Below are 20458 nucleotides of genomic sequence, written 5' to 3' on the forward strand. Positions count from 1 at the left end.
AAGCTATCCGCAATTATTTAAGAAGCAGGCTATTATTTTACTATTTCTGTATTTTGCACATATTTCTAGGTTCCATGCCCATTGCTCTACTGAGCATGTCAGGTATCTTCTTTCATTTCACCAATTTCAAAGGAAAATTTAATGGGTACACAGTACCCATTAAGCAGACTTAGAAGAAGATGAACAGAAATGGTTGATCTTAGGATAACAGCCTTGGATTTCCTCTTCTCAATTTCACATTCTTTAGATAAAAATAACATCTTTCTTAAGAATTTTCTTCATAAAATTTGCTCCTCAAAGAGAAAATCGAGAAAGAGTAAAACTGGCTTGGGTTTCTTATTTTAAAAACTGGACTTCTACAGAAAACAAAGAACACCATACATACAGGTAAATGAGTGTTTAATGTGGCATCTCAAATCATTAAAAATATGCCCAGTATGAGAAAATAACTGCTTTAGAAAGAAGTATAGGTTTCAAGATGTTTATATACAAAGCAGAAAGAAATGCATGAAAGATAACTCACAGAAAGGAAAAGCCTGTGTAATTAACTCAATGTCCTCAAATCCTACAAGCCAAGAACTTTACGTCTTTCAAAACCAGTGGGAAGAATACAGACCAGTATCAGTCTTGTCCCAGAGCATATTCTCTCTTCAGTGGGTCAATGCGCACAGGGCAGCCATTCTCAAATACATCATGAGAAAAAAGTGGGTACCTAGAAAAGGACCCTTACAGAAAATTTTTGCCCTCTTTGGAAATAAATTGGACCTGCAGCCAAGCAATTGCCTCCTGTCAGCGTAAATAAACATGAAAGAATAGCAACAACAGAACTGTGAAATATTAATATTTCCACATTAAGAAATCGGCAAAATAATAATTCAGTATTTTATTCTTGGTCATCTCTGAACAGAGTCACACAAGCACACTTCCGTCTACCCCTCCCAAACAGTTCATGTTCATTTGTATCAGTCAGCATTGCTGGCCCCTGACAAGAGAAAAACTGACTAATGAGACAAGTGTTGCTTCTGTACCAGAGCCAGTTTTGGAGCTACTGAAACCTGAGATACAAAGAAGAGCAAAAGCAGCTTTGTCTCAATCCTTCATATAACCTTTTATTTTCATATGGGAAGGCTGACGAGGAACACAGTTACATAAAGACTAGCACCGAAATACATCTTGCAAACTCACATCTACTTTTTGAGGAAGACCAATATCCTAGTTTTTCCTTACAGAGAAATGGACATCTTCTATCAATAAGAACCCACATATAAAGAACGGAATAAAATAGAAACGATGTCTGACATTACTGGCTGTGAATCCAAACACAGAGAGACTGCAGAACAGCATAACAAGCACTGGTCATTTCAACCACTTTCGGAATCTCAGTATGAAACAAAAATATGTTTAATCTTAGTTAAGATTAACCTTTAATCCTGGATGCACAGGGGCTTTATAAGCAGAGATAGAGATGCGATCATCCCAGTCTACTCAGTGCTTGTCAGGCTGCACCTGGAGTACTGTGTACAGTTCTGGTCCCCACAAATCAAGACAGACACGGACAGACTGGAGAGGTCCAAAGAAGGGCCTTGAAGATGATCAAAGGGCTGGAGAACCTGCTCCATGAGGAAAGACTGAAGGAGTTAGGTCTTTTCTCCCTGGAAAAGAGAAGGCTTAGGGGGCGTCTCATCACAGTATTTCAGTACTTAAGGGGCAGCTACAGAGAGGATGCGGCACTCTCTTCACAAGGAACCACATGGAGAAGACAAGGGGCAATGAGTACAAGTTATACTGGGAGAGGTTTCATTTTGATATGAGAAAAAAAAACAGCTGGGCTGTTCTCTGATACTACAATTAACCAGTTTTGCAAGAATATGTCGTGATAAAAGTTATAAGTGTATATACATATGCTGATGACGCCAAAAGACTTATCAAAAAACCAAAATCAATGTAGTGCAAAAAATGTGTCACAAGAACGTTAAATTAACAAAACACAGTATTATCAAAGAGCTTATCTCTTGTTCACCCTTTTTAAAAACAGCCTTTGAAACTCTGATGATATCCATAATTCTGCTTGTACAATGTTTCTTGCTTAAGCAAGTTCCAAGTTACAGCCACTATATATAGCACAGTCCAAAGATGAACAGTTTTATCTAGTAATAGATAGGAGATCTAAACATACAATTCAAGAGCATAAAAATAACATCAAGAAATCTCATTAAATCTATAGTCATGAAATCAACCTACAAGGGAGAGTGGCCATATTGCTAACAGCCAACTGCCAGAATAAATCCCTGTAGACTATGTGAAATGATTAAGAGTCCATTCTTTGTACAGAACCCTGAGAGATGGAAAAAATATTGTTCTTATGGCTAAATCATCACAACTCGAAATACTGTGACTTAAAATTTTCAAGAATGATCACTGGATAAAAGGCTTTTTAAAGACCTCTATTGCTCCATGTATTCTCCGAAGCTCCAGTGTGAAAGTGACATACGAAATCCACTTTTATATTCAAATAAAAAATATTACGCATGATATCAGGGTTTGGAAAGGTCTATGTAATGGCAATTTCATGTCTTCAGCTTCAGTTGCTGAAACATGAGGGGAAACACACAAGAAAAACCCCACCACAGTGTGCCAGGTTTTATTTTCTCTCTATTATTATAATATTGACAAGAAAGTGCCAGTGGATTATAACTCACTACAATAGCACCTAACTGCATGCTCTGTGCTCCTCTTCCTCAGAGAATGCATTTTTTGTAGCAGATAAGAATAGCCAGTCAATACTGTCCTGGAAATGGGCTCATTATCCTTTCATATAAGACTAGTGTAAAACTAATTAATACATTTCATAATAAGACAAACAGAAAGGTCAAATCCCAAATCCTTTACTCATCTTGTACCTCCCATTTTGTTGTCTATGCAGAAAAAAATTAACTCACCAGAATAAAGCTATTATTAATTTTCAGTATAATACACTACTCTGCCACAAGTTCTTTCCTCTTCCCTACCTTACTCATGTGAACTTTATTATTGCAATATTAGTTACTGGTTTTACTTAAATCATTTCCTCTCTGTTACGTGTTAAGATAAAGCAACATCATAACAAGACAGACCATAATAAAATGGCAGCTGATTCTCCAAGACCTCGACAACTGGTTTTAACACTTTTCTATGCAGATGAGAGCTAGCACTGGCACTTAAATAAAAAAAAAAAAAACACCATAAAAACAAGTTATGCTAAATGTTCAGGAAGTGAGAGACTAGCCCATTAGTACAAGAATCTACCTTAAAATCTAGACATAGCCTGCTGTTCAAACATTTTCAAAAAATGAACCAAGCGGAGGTTGATAAGACTGTCTTTCAAACATCTCTACTACAATAACATGTAAGAGGTCAAGTGTTTACTTGTCATTATTGTTAAAATGGAGCTTTAATACTGCTCATAATAGATGGAATTTTTATATAGAAGCCTCTACATATTGTTATTAAGCTTACTTGAACTAAAACAAAAATAACTGTATAAATACAAGCTTTTTTCTCCCTTTATACCTTCTATAAGTTTGTTGGGGTTTTTTTATTTTTGTTTCTTGCCTGTACAAAACAGAGGACATGCTTAAACATGCTTAACCACCTTGCTGAAATGGATACTAATGTGTATGTTCCCAAGAGCAGACATATTTATATAATTTAAATCCATAACAAATAAAGCACAATGCTCAAACCTAATTTTAATTTTTTTATATTTTATGCAATTATATATTATTATATAGTTTCTGCTTTTTTCTCAACTTTTTAGTAAGAACAAAACACTTCGTGTTTTAACATAATATCCCCTCATCCCAATTGACTTGAGAAGCTTTCCCTCAGGAAAGCCCAAAAAAAAGGTAATTAAATATGGTAATTACAGCTCTGGTCCTTTTTGTCAGCTATAAGTTTGGGAATCAATGCTGCTTTTGATTAATAAAGTAGCTTCTGAATTAAAATCCTGCTCATCTAACATCAAATCTTTCAAAGGGGCAAGGGTAAAATAGTTAAGAAAGTTTTCCCATAATAGCCACTGGCAAAAGTCTTAATTATGCTGAAACTATGAGATCTATTTTGTGTTATTTTTTTTCTTATCCTGAATCGTCCTTCTGAAACAGATAGAGTTGTTTGGAAAATTGCAATTACATTATCCCTTGGTGCCTCTTGATCTTATGCAGACTGCTCCGATAGTTGACATTTACGAGAGAGCAACAACCTCTTCATCTATAAAACGCTCAGCATCCAAGTTTTAACAACAACATTATGTATGAAGGTGAAGTTCACTATGCCATGTGTGAACTGAAAATTGGCATGTATCTTAACAGTAGCTACATGAAATGCGGCATACTCGCTTTTATGTCTGGTTTTACAGAAGCTGTGACAATTTTAAAATCAATTAATGATCTATCACAAAAGATCATTCCCTCAGATGATTCTGCAGCCCTATTTTCCCAAAAGTAGAACAGCTTCCTCACTAGATAAATGTATCCACAGATACGCATAAACGTATTCTGCCTTAGAAGCCACACCATGAATGCCACAGTGAGAAACAGCCTCGCTTTCAGATCAGTAAGACCCGACTCCTTTTTTCCCCTCCTCCTCAAAATGCAGCTTCATCAAGAATTTCTAATAGGTACGAGTAAGTATGCCTATTGTAGTTCCAGATGACTTCCAGATCATTAAGAGAAATACATAATTTAACACGATAAAATACATTTCAGTCTTGTCTAGATTATATGAATACAACGTTTTCATTGATTCTACACCCATGCAAATTAAAATACATACTAAAAATTTAGAGAATGAACAAAATCTTAAGAGTCTGTTTTTCAGCTCTACATTACTTTCCTTTCTGCTTGACCGGAGACAAACAGGACTATCCTGTAAACTCTTCAGTCAAGTTTAGAAACCATTAACTCAAACTACAAAGTCATCAAGATAAGAATAAAATCAATAGGATTGTCCTTCTGGGCTCTTTTTAGATATGACTAGTAAGTCTCTACAGCACATTCTTCTCCACGCTGGTTCCTTTTTATTCAAATATTTACCCTGGTTGCAATTTAACTTATGGTTTGCTTTGTAAGGTATCAGTGTTCTGGTTTTGACTACAGTACCATTTCTTGCATCTGGTGGGACCGCACTGCTGTAAAGCCTTGCTCAGCATACAAAACAACCCAATCAAGCCTGGGTAATGCATGGCTTGCTGAAGAGAATGGGAAAATAATGCTCAAATAGTGGAAGACAGCATCTAGATATTATAGTTATGACCACCGTTACAAGACAGAATGAAAGTCTACATTAGGTTTGATGTTAATTCATTAAACACAAGTGCAGAAATTGGACTCTCTCGAAATGCAGCCAACGATGACCTCTCCTGAACAAACCTACTGCACAGCCTGAAGGAGGGGCCAGACTCCAGCCACCACCAAAACTTGCGTGCATGAGCTAGTGGTGGGAGAGCTCTCATCAGACGATGACGAGCAGTAGCACAGCTTATGTTTAGTTGTTGAACAGTTACTTTTAAGGCCCTTTGCAAGGCAGTCTCTCTCCCCACCTTGCCAATCATTCCGCCAATAATACGAGCATCAACCCATTCATTTCTCCAAGCAGATCACTCCTTATGCCACCCCTGACACTGGAAATGTCTGTCTAATGGTCACACTGTTTGCCATCATAAACCTTTTAATGGATTATTTTAAAGAAACTGTAACCTCCTAGTAGCTAGGTAGATGGTTCCTCAGGGGATTAATATTTAACCTATTTATACTGTAGAGTTTGTGAAAAAGCAAAAATGCTACATATCTGGGCTATAGAAACATCAGGTATTTTCTACATAATCTTCTTCATTTTGGCCTATAACCATGTTCCTTCTCTCTATCTGTGATCCCACACTTCCTGAGCCTGGTTTTAAAGCACCCTGTAAGTCAGGAAGTCAGTACTGTCTTGTGCCCTCTACCACTGGGGAGCCCACCACAACACAAACCTGACTGCCAAAATGCAAAAAGGACACAAAACATTTTTACCAGGATACTGAAGCTACTGCCATGAGCATAAGATACCAAAATTAAGAATTTACGGGAAAAAATGAGGAAAATTTAACAGATACAGTCAGATGTACAAACTTTGCATTATTTAACTCAAAGCTGGTTTGTTGTTTTTTTGTTTGGTTTTTTTTTTTTACTTTGAGGATTCCTCCCATACTTTCAATAGCACATAACCTGGAATAACGGAGTGCTTGCTTAATTTAATCTCATTTACTTAAGTGCCTGTTAAAGAATTTAGAAAATGCGCTACACAAAGTATACTAATAATCTTTGGAAACTCAAATGAAAACATAGCATAATGCATATGAATAAATTCACATTTTATTTATATAGGAACGTATATAATGTGATAAAATCAATATTCATGTTTGATCTGGGAAGAAACTGATTTTCAACAGCAACAACTACCAGGAGAACAATCCCCCAAAACACATTTGGACACCACTGAAATAGTATAAAAAGATTATGTTTTCAAAATTTATTTTGTAAATAATTATGGAAGTAATTCAGCTATTTGTTCTTATTCAGAGAGATGCGTATGTATTACGCATGCTGGCTGGGAAAAATGACAAACCTGTGATTTCTGAAACTCTCAGAGTCTTAGAGTTATAAATATGGTAAATGAATGGAAACATCCTATTAACATTTGTACCTCAAACACAGATGGTAATTAAGTAGATTAGTACTATACAGAACCTTTTACCTCCCCTTTGGTTAATCTGGATTAACGTGTTGTAGATTTTTTTACGAGTAAGAGTAAAGAAAGTTTCCAAATGCTATGTAATTCTAATCAGCCACATATTAACTGACTACATGAATCTTACCAAAGTAATGAGTTAAATTTCAGTACCATAATCATAAACCCTGCAAATGTTCATCAGCTAAATGAAAATCCCCCCCAAAAAGGTGCATCTAGTATTGTAAGGATTCAAAGCCTTACGAATGGTCTGGGTTCAAAGGAAGGGGGAAAAAAAAAAGCTGTTACTCTAAGAAATGTATAGTTTTAATAAGTGTGAATGCTATTTATTGAGAAAAGAGGATGATTAGGAAATATTATAGAAAGCGTGCAAATACAATTTCTCACACAGTATGTAGATTTTGGTGTATCTTTGCACAGGTGCAATGATAAAAGAAGCATGCAGCAATGCCACATACTTCATTCACATCAATTCAGAGCAGACATAACACTTGTTATTTCAACATATAATGCAAACCTCAGCACTGAAGTTCCATTCTTTCTTTTGAAATTATCTAATGCAATAAGACTGGACACAGCTAGGATAAATAAACTTCTAGGTTTATAAACCAATTAGGTGATAAAACTTTTAGATTTTATCATCTAATTTCAAAACTTGTGTGTAACTAAAGAAAGAAAATATCACCTGAATTTGTGTAGTCCTGCCAATACATTTAGACACACTAATACAAGTCAAGGTTTATTAAGTATTAAAAATCCAAAATCTTCTACGCTACTGTGGAAGTTCAATCTACTACTTTAGCCTTTATTTATTTAAGCAACTTTGGTAAACGAAAATAGACAGACTCTAGAAACACATTAAAAGTAAGTCATTCTCCATCAACTGTGTAGAGCTTAATCAAATCAATACCTCTTCATATAGTTATTGATGGCAGCACGTTTCAATAAAATTGCATGTCAGAGCCTTACTTAAAAACACATAAGTAGTCTATGAAAGCAATAAACACATAAAACACTCCCAAATCAAGAGAATTAGCTGACTGATGTAGGTGCTACAGTCTGAACAAAGTTACACCAATTCCAAATAGTCTTCAAGCATGACACATTGAAAACACCAAATTTTTCACATCTTACTGAGGATTTACCAATAAAAGCTGGATTACCGCACTTTGCTCACAGAACTTGCTTCAGTGTTTGACCTTGCTCTGATGTACAACTGTAGTCCACCACAAATGAATATAGGTATTCACTCAAAAATCAGGACCTAATTCAATCATTATGTATAATTTCACATTATACAGGTTTCTGCCAATTTAATATTCATACACTAAGATAGCTTAATGTTTTCCACATGTGTTAAAACAGTCCAATCTGGCTAAAAGCAGAAGTTTCAAGCTCTTCAACTTGATTCTTTGTACACTACCATCTTGAACAGGGAAATCAGGAACACATTTCTGGAGTGGAAACCATTTCAAGACTCCTACTGGATAAAACAAGTGAGCCACAGAAACCTTCCCAGAAGTAGAAAGCAGCTTGGCAACAGACAAGTTTACAAACCTCTCAGAAATCTCAGAGGCTGAAATGCAGAATTCTAGATGTGAGCCACATGGATTTGCAACTCCACTTTAGAGAGACAGAATTTAGAAACTAATTAATGACGGCAGTCAGCATAATCTAACATTTGTTCTTGTGTAAAAGCTTAGCCGTGCACAATACTTTTGTATGATAAATGTGGAGTGATTCAGCTTGGGTTTCATGAAGTGGCAACTTGATTGCAGCTACGTTGGAACATTTTATCACATTATCTAATTTTGCAAGTGGTAATTCTCCTTTGATCAGTTGCTAAACTGAGAAGATAATTGAGGGACATTGAATATCTGGAGGCAACTATACAGGACACGTTCAAAATACAAACAAGCTATGTAAACAAGAGCAGCTCGTCTTTAATAAACTCAGAATGGTGGTACTCCCTGCAAACGGATTAAGTACGAGCAATGCCACCACAGCGTGCTAATCATGTGCACACCCTTAAACAGCCATTGGTGGGCTAAGCTTAATGACATGCCAGAAAAAGCATTTGAGGAATAGACAGCGACACCTGCTATGAATACAAATCAGACGACCTAGCTTCTATTTTCAGCAATACGGTGCTTAACTGCTACATTGGGAAAAGACAAAAGGAAAAAACAGTTTGTTTTTGTAACTATACAGAATGTTAAAATACCTATTCAAAACAAATAATCTAGACAGAAAGTTCAACTCACGGCAGTGGATAGAGATACAGGTTTTATTTGGCAGCATGTTAAAAACAAGAGTTATCATCTAGACACAGGTCATTTCACGTAGGGAGAGAAGCTCTGCAATCTCTTGCACTTGAAGAGATGAAGAAAAACCTTTATCTAACACACTAAACAAGGAAGGCAGTCACTGCCTTTACAAATGCAGCTAAGGACTATCTTAGTCCTTCAGAATATAAAGGCACCACGAAAATGCTCAGCAATATCCACTCCCTCAGCTGAACCCATCTTTGTTCACAAGGAATACTATCTGGAAGGAGTTTTCCTAATGGTATACATGAGTCTGAACATCTTCCAAGATGCTGACGACCATAGCCAAGTCATCATTCTCAAATGCCAAAAATGGAAGCGACTTCAATGGTTGACAGGGGCTACAAAGGTTACTAGGCTGAAAAAACACAACTCAACTGCAATGCCACAAGCACAAGACACAGACGCGCTGAAATTTGTTACACCTAAAGCCATCCCCACACACACTAAAATATATCATACACCTTTAAGCATTTACTTCATAAAACCTTACTTGCAGTTTCCTCCTGTACACAGAAAGGAAGAACTGCATGCAAAAAAATGCTCAAAACATCTCAAAGTAATTCTAAGAGAATTCCATACCACAGTGATAAGAAGTATATAATATCATGAACAGAACCTATTATCATTTTATGCACACTTGTTTAGCTTACATATCAAGAACTGAAAAATAACTAGCAAACAATTCTTCTTGGTTGGCAGACAAATCAAATTGTAGTTTTATTTATGGTTACAGGATACAATTGGGAAAAAACCTGCGTATTTTGAGGTTACCCTTGAAAAGCACCATTATTTGAGTTAGTCAAAGACCCAAACTTATGACTTTCAAAACACTTCCAGGTGTTCCTCCAGCAACATATATTTTTAGTAGTTTACGTTAATGTTACAAAAAGCTTGCCATATTTTTGAACAGCTGTAATTAAGATGCTGCAATATTTTATGAAAGACATCCAGGTATTGCATATCTCTCAATGACTTCAACTAGCATGTCTTTTCCACTCTTGCTAGATTCTGTAGTCCTGAATTCCGTATATTCCCAAGCATATTTCTTCTGCTTAGGCATAACAGGAAATAAACTGAAATGAGAACCAAATAATTTATGCTCTCAATATGAATACACACAACTCTAAATTAATTGCAATTCACTGACATAATCTATCTCTGCTTAGATGACTAGTATAGCACTTCTCCACCCACCTCAGTTTTGTAGTCTGGAATTATCTTTAGTTATTTTTTAATTCTACATGTGTGTATACTACATACAAGCATATATATGCCTATAAAAGTTTATAAATTGAAACACTGCTGATTTAAACCATTAGACAAAAGACTAATGACCAAATCATTCTGAAAAAATCAAATCATGCTTTGAACAATGGTTTTAATAATAGATTAGGTCATTTCTTTATCCTTGAAAGCTTGGTTATGAAGAAATAGGCCTTGAATCAGTTCCACATGCCCATAAAACTGCATGTAGAACTTGATTTTTTTATTTTTCAGTTCTGTAATAGTGTACTCTGCTTATTTTGAATATCTCCTTGGGATATGTTCTTGCACTCAGGTATTTCCTTGAGTTACATTCACGTACTTTAAGTGTTTTCACTTTCAGACATTGCTTAGGACTTACTTCCTTTCTCTGTTTTTTTCATTATTGAAATGTTTAAAAGCATTTCAGAAGTTTCCTGTGATACAACCTTTACCACCTCCTATAAAAACAGCAGTGTTTTTCTTTATCCATGCCCTTTCTATACGACCTCAATCTCCTAACATTTGAAAGAACCACGTTCTTAGAACAGCTTAGATCTTATTTTCTTTTGGTGTATGAGATTTATTATCTGTGAAATATTTTATTGCTTTATTTACTGGCTTCAGTGTCCCACTCTGGGAAAGTAGGCAGATCAGCCACAGGCAGGCCTAAAGACAAGGATGTTAATGACTCCAGCTGATGTTCCTACCTTCCCAGCCAATGGAAATGTGAGCCCTGTTCCTGCAAGTAGCATGTTTCCTGAAGCACTGCCCCAGCTCACGCCAAGAGCTCACTACCTGGAGCAAAGCCAGACATAAGCCCTGGCCTGTTTCACAAAACTGTAGAAGACTACACTCAGTCGCCTACCAAAGAAAAATAAGTCATTTATATTTTCCACAGGCAGGACTACTCAACATAAAACCAAGTGAGTCATGGGAAGGAGAAAAAAAACTAAACTTATTCTCTTGAAGGAAGTGGCTTAAGACAAAGATAGTTCCGTAATGGGAAAACAAAAATCAGAATCAGTGTATTTCTGTAAAACCTTTCATTTAAGGATCTCCAAGTCATTTAAAGTCATTAATTCTCTGAGCAAATTTCAACATGTCTTTTCTTTGTTCACATAGCACTGAAAAATGGATGTGCAAGCTTTTGCTCACAAATTTGCATAATGCCAAGAAAATACATTTTTAAAAATGAATGTTTTGGAAATGGTTCAGTTGCACACATCAGAAACACCTTAACAAAGCTAAATTTCCTTCACCCAGCAATATGAAATTGGCCATTCAATTATCAAATAAACAACTAAACAGAGAATTCATGCAACAAATAGCTATGACTAAAAAATTCAATTTCCCCCTTAAGCACAGAGAAATAGGTGCCAAACTTGAAGGAAAACATCCTGCTACTAGCTCCTTCCAATTACTGTGCTATCGCAGACGTACTGCGTAGGCCTATCAGTGGTCATTCCAACTTCCTTGACAGTGTCTCGTAGATACTTACATTCTATTTATCTATGATATATGGACCAAATATTTAACACCATCCCAACACCTCCAGATCAAAAAAAAGTTTGACAGCATTTGACAAATGAAAAGAATGAACAGGCAGTGTACAAGGACACTGATTATGGTGAGCAGCTTACAAATCTGTGTCAAAAGACTCCAAATTTATGCAATTGCATATTTGTATTTCTGTTGAAATATAACAGAAGTTTAAGATTCAGCAAGCATAAAATTTGGACTCCCTGCACTTAACATTGAGGACCTGGAATTGGGTTGATGAAAACCTGGGCATGTGCAACATGCATCACAATGTGAGATATGGAGTTAGGAGGTTTCTGACCTCTTCCCGTCTCATTTTTCACAGCCTGTTATACTGCGTACTCGTTTTCTGAGGGTGGTTCATTGATTCATTCTTCCTTTTCAAGAGCAAATGCCCTCATGGCTGAGTTTTACTTGCAAGGCATGGAAAGAAACAACTAGCAACTTGTATAAGGAAAACCACAAAATTTTTATACTGTCTCATTAACGTATCAGCTACATTGTGTTTAGTTCATTAAAAAAAAGCAACCCTGCCCAAGCCAAAGACTGTCCTACAGGAACACACAAATTTAATATGGAGCAAAACAGATTAATTTTCAGGAAGCTGTTCTGCTTGTTCTTGTTCATACATTAGCCATTTTTCTACTATGATATAATGAAGTGTTGCCAAAACAAATATTCACTTTCATGAGAAACGTCAAGAAAAATCACTTGACTTCAGCAGTGAGTGTTTCTAGATCATTCTCTTTTTCCAATTTGCTCTACTGTCTTTACGCATTATGTTTCAAAGCAGATTTTAAAATTTTGGAGATAAGTCTTTCCCATAATTCTGTAAAAGTCTAGCATCATAAAACTGTGGATCTTAAGACATGCCTGCAATACAAATAATAATTCAGTTAATTACTATAATGTAAAAGACGACAAGCCCTGAGCAAAAGACCCCTCATTTGTAAAGATGATCATGACTAGGCCTATGCGAAGACAAGGCTGAAGATTTGTTTTAAAAACAACAACAAAAAACCAGTGTAATCTAAAATCTTGTTTAAAGTTTCTTTTTGCTACAAGGCTATATTACATGATTTTTTTCATCTTGAAATCAAGACATACAGTACCTACATATGTAAGATTCCCTTATTGGACATTCATTGGCAGGCAGGTATTTTTCATTATAATTAATTACATATGTTTGGGTTTTTTTAAACGCATTTTATTAAGTCTCCATGCTCCACATCCTCTCCAATTCTTATTACCATTTTCACACCCTATGGTGAGGCTGACAAGAAGCAGTGTAGATCTGACAACAAGAAGTGCAGGAATCTAGCAAGAAATTACTATGCAGATGTGTCTGGAAGAAGATAACATTAATAAATATTTGCTGATGGGCCTTTTGCTCCAGTAGGTGGCACATTTATAATGAAAACTTAACAGTAGTTCAAGCCCAAGATCAGAAGCCTCAGATGTACATGTGGCTGATGGATGACGAAAGAGGAAAATCACTTCTATGTGTTGTCATTTTAGAGGAACCAAGCCAAGCTTACTACCTTAGATGAAATTATTTTCCTTCCAACTTCTCACATTCTATAAATGTTTTATTTACCAAAAAAGAAGTCTTTTTGTTCAGCAGTTACTAGCAACTTCCAAAACTGTGTTTCAAAATAGTCAGATACTCTCAGAGCTGAAACATGAAGCAGAATAGGCAACATTAGGTTTGTCATAAAAGAAAAAAAAAAAAAGGCCTGAACAGTTATTTATAAAAAAAAACTTTATACATGTTAAACTTAAATTAGTTCTGCAGTTAAAGCAATGTAAGTCACAAGAAGGCACACCACATTTTTACTTCACTGTAGAGAAAAAACAGTTATAAACTCTGACTCTAAAAGAAAAATATCAGAAGGGGAGAAAGTACTACCATGTGATTACATTAAATTTCAATTTAGACTATAAGAGTGTAAGATGTTTCAGAAAAAAAAGTAAGCAACCTGGGGTAACACCTTAACTTCAGTAGAGGAAAGTAGAGGGAGGGCTTACACAGCAGGAAAAAAAGCAGGCAATTCAGGAGTGACCAACCTTCCCAGACATTCAATGATGTGCAGAAGCACAGAACTCGTACTTCCATTTTAGTGAGTGTATCCACTTTAGACACTGCTACAAAACAACTTCCTTTAATTCAAACCATGCTGTGATTTTCAGTTCTTAAAATACAAAATTGCAACACATTTTTGGATTTATTCGTGGACAGCACTCTCAAAATCCTGAATACAGGTACACATATGGATCAGGGGTCATCCTGATGCAGAAGTGAGAAAAGCTTAGATAAAGGTCAAGTTTGCAAGTGATACAGAAATTGTAGACATAAATTCCAAGTAATACTTAAATACATAGAGCTTTTTCACTCCCACTTCTGTGGGAGAAAGTTTGGCATCAGGAAAAAAAAGCCATATTCTGGTAGCACACTCTTTGGAGTCAGAAATCCTGAACACCAGCTTGCAAGTTATTAGAAACATTAGTATTATGCATTACAGTCACAGGCTTAAGAGCAAGCCTGTTAACAGCAACGTCTTCTCAAGACAGTCTTGTACAACTAAAATGTAAGCATTTTACTTTCAGTAAAACAAGAAGGAATTAGTCATCCAAATAAATTAATACGCTTATGCTGTGCTTCCACTCTTACCAAACTACAGAAAGAAGTCTTTGTATATAGATGGATGTGGGTGGAGGGGACATGCTCCAAAGAAGTTAAAGACATCCCAAGGATAATAGTCCGAATATAACACTGTGTGATGTTGTCTCTAAACAATCCGAATGAAGTGGGAAAAAGACAATGGCTAATGGGCATGCCTGTCAGGTACTAGTACTAGTATACCAAAAAAGACTCAACAAAATTACTTACGTGGTTAGATTACAGATATTCTTAGTTCCAAAACTTCAGGTAAAACTGTAAGAAAATATCTATCAGGTAAATTATATATGCAGTGTCTTTACAAGCTGGTTAGGAAATACACAGAAGATTCTGTATTCCCTGTTTTCTGCGTCTTCACTGAAGGTATGCTTTAGATAAAAAAAAAAGTCTTTTAAATTAGTACCAAGAAAATTAGGTGAAATGTTAAGCACACATCATATAAAGGAAATCAGACTAACACTACACCACCCCAATCCCCACATTGATATTAAGCTTCATGCATTTACAAAAAACCCCGAAACAATCTCTAAAATAACTTTGGGTGACAAAGGTCACTGCACATCCTGGAATGGTATCAATAAGCAGACACAGAGCTGCTGCATAGCTACCTTTCAGTATCTAACGTACAGTTTTAGAAACAGAGGCCAAACTCTACAGAAGAGCAAAACAACCAGTGTATAGCATAAGCAAGGTATTTGACCTGGGAAACTACTGTCCTTTCTCAAGTGGTCCCTGAGAAAAGCTTGATCCTGCCAGCTGAAAATTAACTGGAGGAGAGGAAAAGACAGCAAAAGTCCAGAAAAATCTTGAGAATTTATTTGTATCATTCTCCTAACTTGGTGCTAAGAAAGAGGGCTTTATGAACTCTGTTCTGGCTGCAAGAGTATTTGTTACTATTAAGAGTATGTTGTGCAGCCTTTAAAAAACAGGACCCAACAGTCCACTATTGTGGAGGCAAAGTTGTCGTTCTGATTCATCGGAGAGTCACTGAGACCACTGATGTGAACCATGTTATTAAAAAAGTAATACATACTCATTTCAGAAGTTACATGATCTGTGTTTGTAATTGCACACTTAATACAAACAGTGCTGGACTTTAAATCAAGCTTCCCTGCAATTTTAAATGGAGAATGTATCGAATAATAGGGGTTCTTTAATAGTAAGGAAGACAAGGCACCTACTGGTTCATAATTAGAAAATTCAAATTGGCGGTAAGATGCAGTTCTCAACTGCAAAGGTAAAGGGTTAGTTAAACAATTCAACAGTGTAACAAGTAAATTCATCACATCTGAAGTCCTTAAATTGAACTTGGATGTGTCTCTAAATAATGTGTTCTAGTTCAATTGCAGATTTATTGGACTTAACAACAAGCACTGGCATGTTAGGGAAAGCAATTTCTTCTACTGAAGGAATTAATGCTTGGGATTATTTTGTCTGATATTGTACAGGAGATAAGACTCATTGATTCCTTTGGTCCTCAGAGTCTATGAGCCCCAGTGGATGCACTGACTCTGATTTTGTTTATACCGGAAGAATCAGGCTAGACCATACATGGCTTACAAATTTGTTGACTTCCAAATTTCTTGGTAACAAGTTTGCTTTGATTAGCGTAACAAGAAGATTTTTCTCATTATTTTCAGTTAATTGGTAGATGTCCCTTCAGACTTCATTCTGGCAGCTGATTGCTCCACAAAACAGCAGTACAGTCATGTTCTAGTAACATTCAGCAACAAGATCAAAGGAAAAAAAAAAGAAAAAGAGACCCTTTCTACAAGATTATGGTTCCTCAAAGAGTCCTCCACTGCGTGCTTGTGCTGTTACTGATTGTTGCTCTAACAACTACGTAATACCTGAAACCTTGAGTTTGCAATACAATTTCTAGTGCCCCTGGAACTCTATTAAAGGTAGGCAATAAACAACATGTTCATGCAATAGATGGCCTAGAAAATAATACAGTGAGTAAAGGGATTTCAATTTCAGGATAGGTAGCATATTTACAGTAGCACATCAGTTTCTTGCAGATTATCACCACTCAATTACCTACTAAAAGCTGCTATGTTGACACATTCTAGGATATATCATTTCTAGCTACATGTTTTTGACCACTCAAGACAGAATAACAACTGCCATTTTTTCACCCAGATTCCATGCATGCTCCCTATCTTGTACGTGGGCACCTCATCCAGTCTTCCTAAACTCCTAATGTTTTTCCAGCAGTATGCTTTTGCCACAAAGGGTTTGCTGTTGAAGAAACAAGGCACATCCTCTTTCAGAGGGGCTGGATCAGCTCGCTTCTGCATAGTTTGCAGCTGTCAGTTCTGAGAACGATAACTCCTTGTACAGGATGGATGAGACGCGGAGCAGTCGAACAGCCTGCTAATCGGCAGCCAGCAGAAAGAACACATACCTGCTCTCCACTCCGTAGTTATTCAATTAATGCATGACAATTTCTGTGATTAGGATTCTTATCTTAGTTATTTAAAGCAGTTAAAGTAACTCCGATGCATTGCATCAACCTTGCAAAGGGAAGACTTGAAGCAGTCAGGGTAGTGTGCACACTATCTATCCAAGCAACCCCAGGTTTTCAAATGAGGAAAGCAGTACAAAGTAGAAGTACTTTAAACGTATAGATAGCTTTACTTGCCCAATTCAGAGAATCACAGGATCACTAGGGTTGGAAAAGACCTGTAAGATCATCAAGTCTAGCCATCAGCTAACACCACCATGCCCATTAAACCATGTCCCACAATGCCTCGTCCACACGTTCCTTCTGGCTTCCTTCACTGACTTCAAGTATGGATAATCTTAATAAATATTTCTGAAGAAAAACTGTAAAAAGATAGAAAACTAACTGCATTTAGTCGAAGACAGAAAGTATGTGTCTGTCATTCCATCACCTCCCAAGAATTTAAGCAAAAAATAAGCACATTATAGTTGTAAACATGGCCTGTCTTTGTCAGGGTAGATGTCCATTGCAATAATGTGCAACAGACAGGATCATTATCCACTAAAACCTGCTCTCTCCTTCTGCCATTGGAGTCTTGACATAAATTGCAATTTAAATCTATAACCTCAATTTCAAACAGGTCTTCAAATTTCAGTGATGCTTGGTATTCACTAAATTAACAGCCCTTCAAATATATTTCTTGTATATAAAAGACCACCACCCAAAGAAACATACATCAACAATTAAAGAACTCAACAAAGCTTCTCTTCAAAAAAGGCTTCAGTAAAGGTGGCTGGAATTTTTAATTGAAACAATGATAATAAAAATTAAATCATCTGACAAAAATATTATTTATAAAACTATTTTTAACCTTTTGAATTTTGTTTTATTTAATAACATGCCTATTATGCATAAAATGGACTTCTGACTAAAACCAATTTGGTATATTATGTTTCTAAACATAGATTAAAAGGTGAAATACACCATATTTATTAAAACACTAGTCTCTTGCTATAAAAATACAAAGCAAAGCAGAATACTTAAAAAATTAAAATATTTGTGCATTTCTTCAGAATTATTTTTCTGATGAATTGTGCACTTCCTCAAAACAAATTTTCTCCAAAAGGTTTCCTAGATTTAAAAAAATTGTTTTAAATTAAAAACCAAAACAAAATGCCCAAAATACACCACAGAATTCACACTGTCTAGTCATTTGCCTCTTCAGCTGTGATCAACTTCACTTCCAGTTTACAAGCACAGTTGATGGGCGCAAAACCCTGGGATGCTTCAGCATCCCTAACCTTCTGGGGCAGAGTACTGCATCGCTGCACACCTCACATTAACTTCACTTTCTGCAGGCAGGAAAATAAGGGAACTGATCAAACTAGCAGCCAGAAAGTGAAAAACAGAACAAAGAAATCAAAATCCAGTGTGCGTCTCCTCAAGTAGTATTTCTTTAGGCCTATTCACCCAAAAAATCATGTGTTACTTTTCACCTTGATTTCACCTTTTTTAAGACGGAATATTTTTAAGATGGAATGTTCAATGGCCAGAACTTGTCTTTTCTGCTCCAATTCAAACTCCTATTCATGAACCATACCCAACAACCTGTGCACACTTACATGAACATTTAACCTCAGGTGCATGATTAATCATCACTAGAGTCTCAGATAAAGCACATGTGTGAGGGTAGCTGGCCCTCCAGAAGTCTGGAACACTCTTGACTCCATCCATGTCACTGTTCCATTTCATGCATCAGGATGCAGCAATACCTTCTGCTTTCACAATTCCTTCCTCTTATTCTACTTTACTTCTCGAGTTAATTGGTACATCATAGTTAAGCTCTAACCCAAATCTCTCCCTCTTCACCACCAAGCCCATTAACATCTTTCCAACAAGTGAGCATGTGCATGAAAGAGCGGGAGGAGGAGCCACATGTTTAGGTTGCAGAGCACCTTCAGAGCATGCAAATCCCCAGCGGCTTTTATCTGTTCCTTCAATAGCTCTTTCTGTTTTGTCCCATTTCTCAGAAGACTCCAGTAAACTTGGGCTTGATCACTGAATAAATATCATGCTGTGAACAACATGATCGTTTTGGGTAAAAGCTGGTCAAACTATTGGACAAATGTTTACAAATCCAGTATCTGTTTATAAACTAAAAATTACAACTATATAGCTGTACTTAGCAAATCACGTATGAAATTATGTCAATTCAAAGATTTTTTTTTCCATAATTACTTAATAGTTTGGATACGTATTTCAGACTAATCTTTCCATAAGTTATACTTTTCTCATTTTTACCACTTCTTTGCTAGTGGGTATCCTGATATACTTATTGAGCAACACGCTGTTTCTGCCTCTTAACTGAATAATTGTTAGTGAACAATATGAAACACTTTAAGTACCAAACACTATTTGCAACAAAAATCTTCTAAAATTTGGGAATTTATTAAGTATTTAAGTAAATAGCTTTGTCACCCCAATATTCATGGGTGAGTATTTCCATAAAAAGCATAACAAGAGTACTGACTTAATTCATTAGCTGCTGGTAAATTATTATTTCATTGATTCGGATTTTAAGCTTCATTGATTGTCCAGTGGAGAAACATTATCTACAGAAGGATACCAACAGCATAGATGCAGTAACAATAAGTTCCAAATAGAAGTCTAGTATACAATTAAGAGAACAATGTCAACTCAAGTTTTTTTTTTCCAGCAAAGGTAATCTGAAGTAATCTCTAAAACAAAGTCATTTGACTTGTTTGTTTTGAGGAAGGAGGAAAGAAAAAAAGAAAAAAGAGAGATTTTTCCCTTGAAGGAGAAATACTTGTTAGAGAGGATAAATTATTAAAATGAGCAAGTGTTTGCAAATGAGAAGCAAAATGAAGAAGGGACAACAACATTTTTACTTGTTTCTGCCAGATTTTTCCTTGTTTCTGTCAATAGTTATTGACAAAAAATCTGGTACTACAACCTTTCATATAAGCATTCTTTATAATTATTAAGAAAATCAATTATTAAGAAAAACTGAGGATGTTTTCATGATGATATAATCGCCAGCAGATAAACCTCTGGTGTTCCAGCTTTGGCTTTTCTGAAAGTCTGTGCTGTGCTCACCAGCCAAAGTGACTGAAAAGCTTAAATCTTATTTTCAGAAGTAACCTGGGTATACAGGTGCCAAGTGCTATTTATGTTTCCTTAAAAAGAGGTTGCTACAATGATTACTTAATAGCGGATGGATTTTTAGTATTCAGAACCTTACTAGAGACATATCAGGCTTCAATGGTACCACTAACAAAGCTGGCCACAATACACTAATTGCAATTCCTAACAATAACCTTCAGTCCTTTCCAACTAGTCTGCTTTTTCTTGATGAAGTGATTTCTGTGACTCTTTATCCAGATGTGCCACTCCAAAGCCTAGAAATCTTCCTCACCTCTTTATTTGCTCAGT

The 20458-nt window shown here is 36.0% G+C and overlaps 1 protein-coding gene across 2 annotated transcripts in view; it reads right to left on the reverse strand.

The window, feature by feature from the left end:
- ZNF385B (zinc finger protein 385B) overlaps positions 1-20458 on the reverse strand; it is a 137175-nt gene that overhangs the window by 103113 nt on the left and 13604 nt on the right. Inside the window, exon 3 of one of the 2 annotated variants that reach the window (XM_059820605.1) lies at positions 10561-10571. The exons of the other annotated variant lie outside the window; for it this stretch is intronic. Coding sequence (XP_059676588.1) covers positions 10561-10571 — 11 coding nt within the window. The remainder of the gene's footprint in view (positions 1-10560; positions 10572-20458) is intronic. 2 annotated transcript variants of the gene reach the window in all.

This window comes from Gavia stellata, chromosome 8, assembly GCF_030936135.1.
Source record: "Gavia stellata isolate bGavSte3 chromosome 8, bGavSte3.hap2, whole genome shotgun sequence".
NCBI classification, from domain to species: domain Eukaryota; kingdom Metazoa; phylum Chordata; class Aves; order Gaviiformes; family Gaviidae; genus Gavia; species Gavia stellata.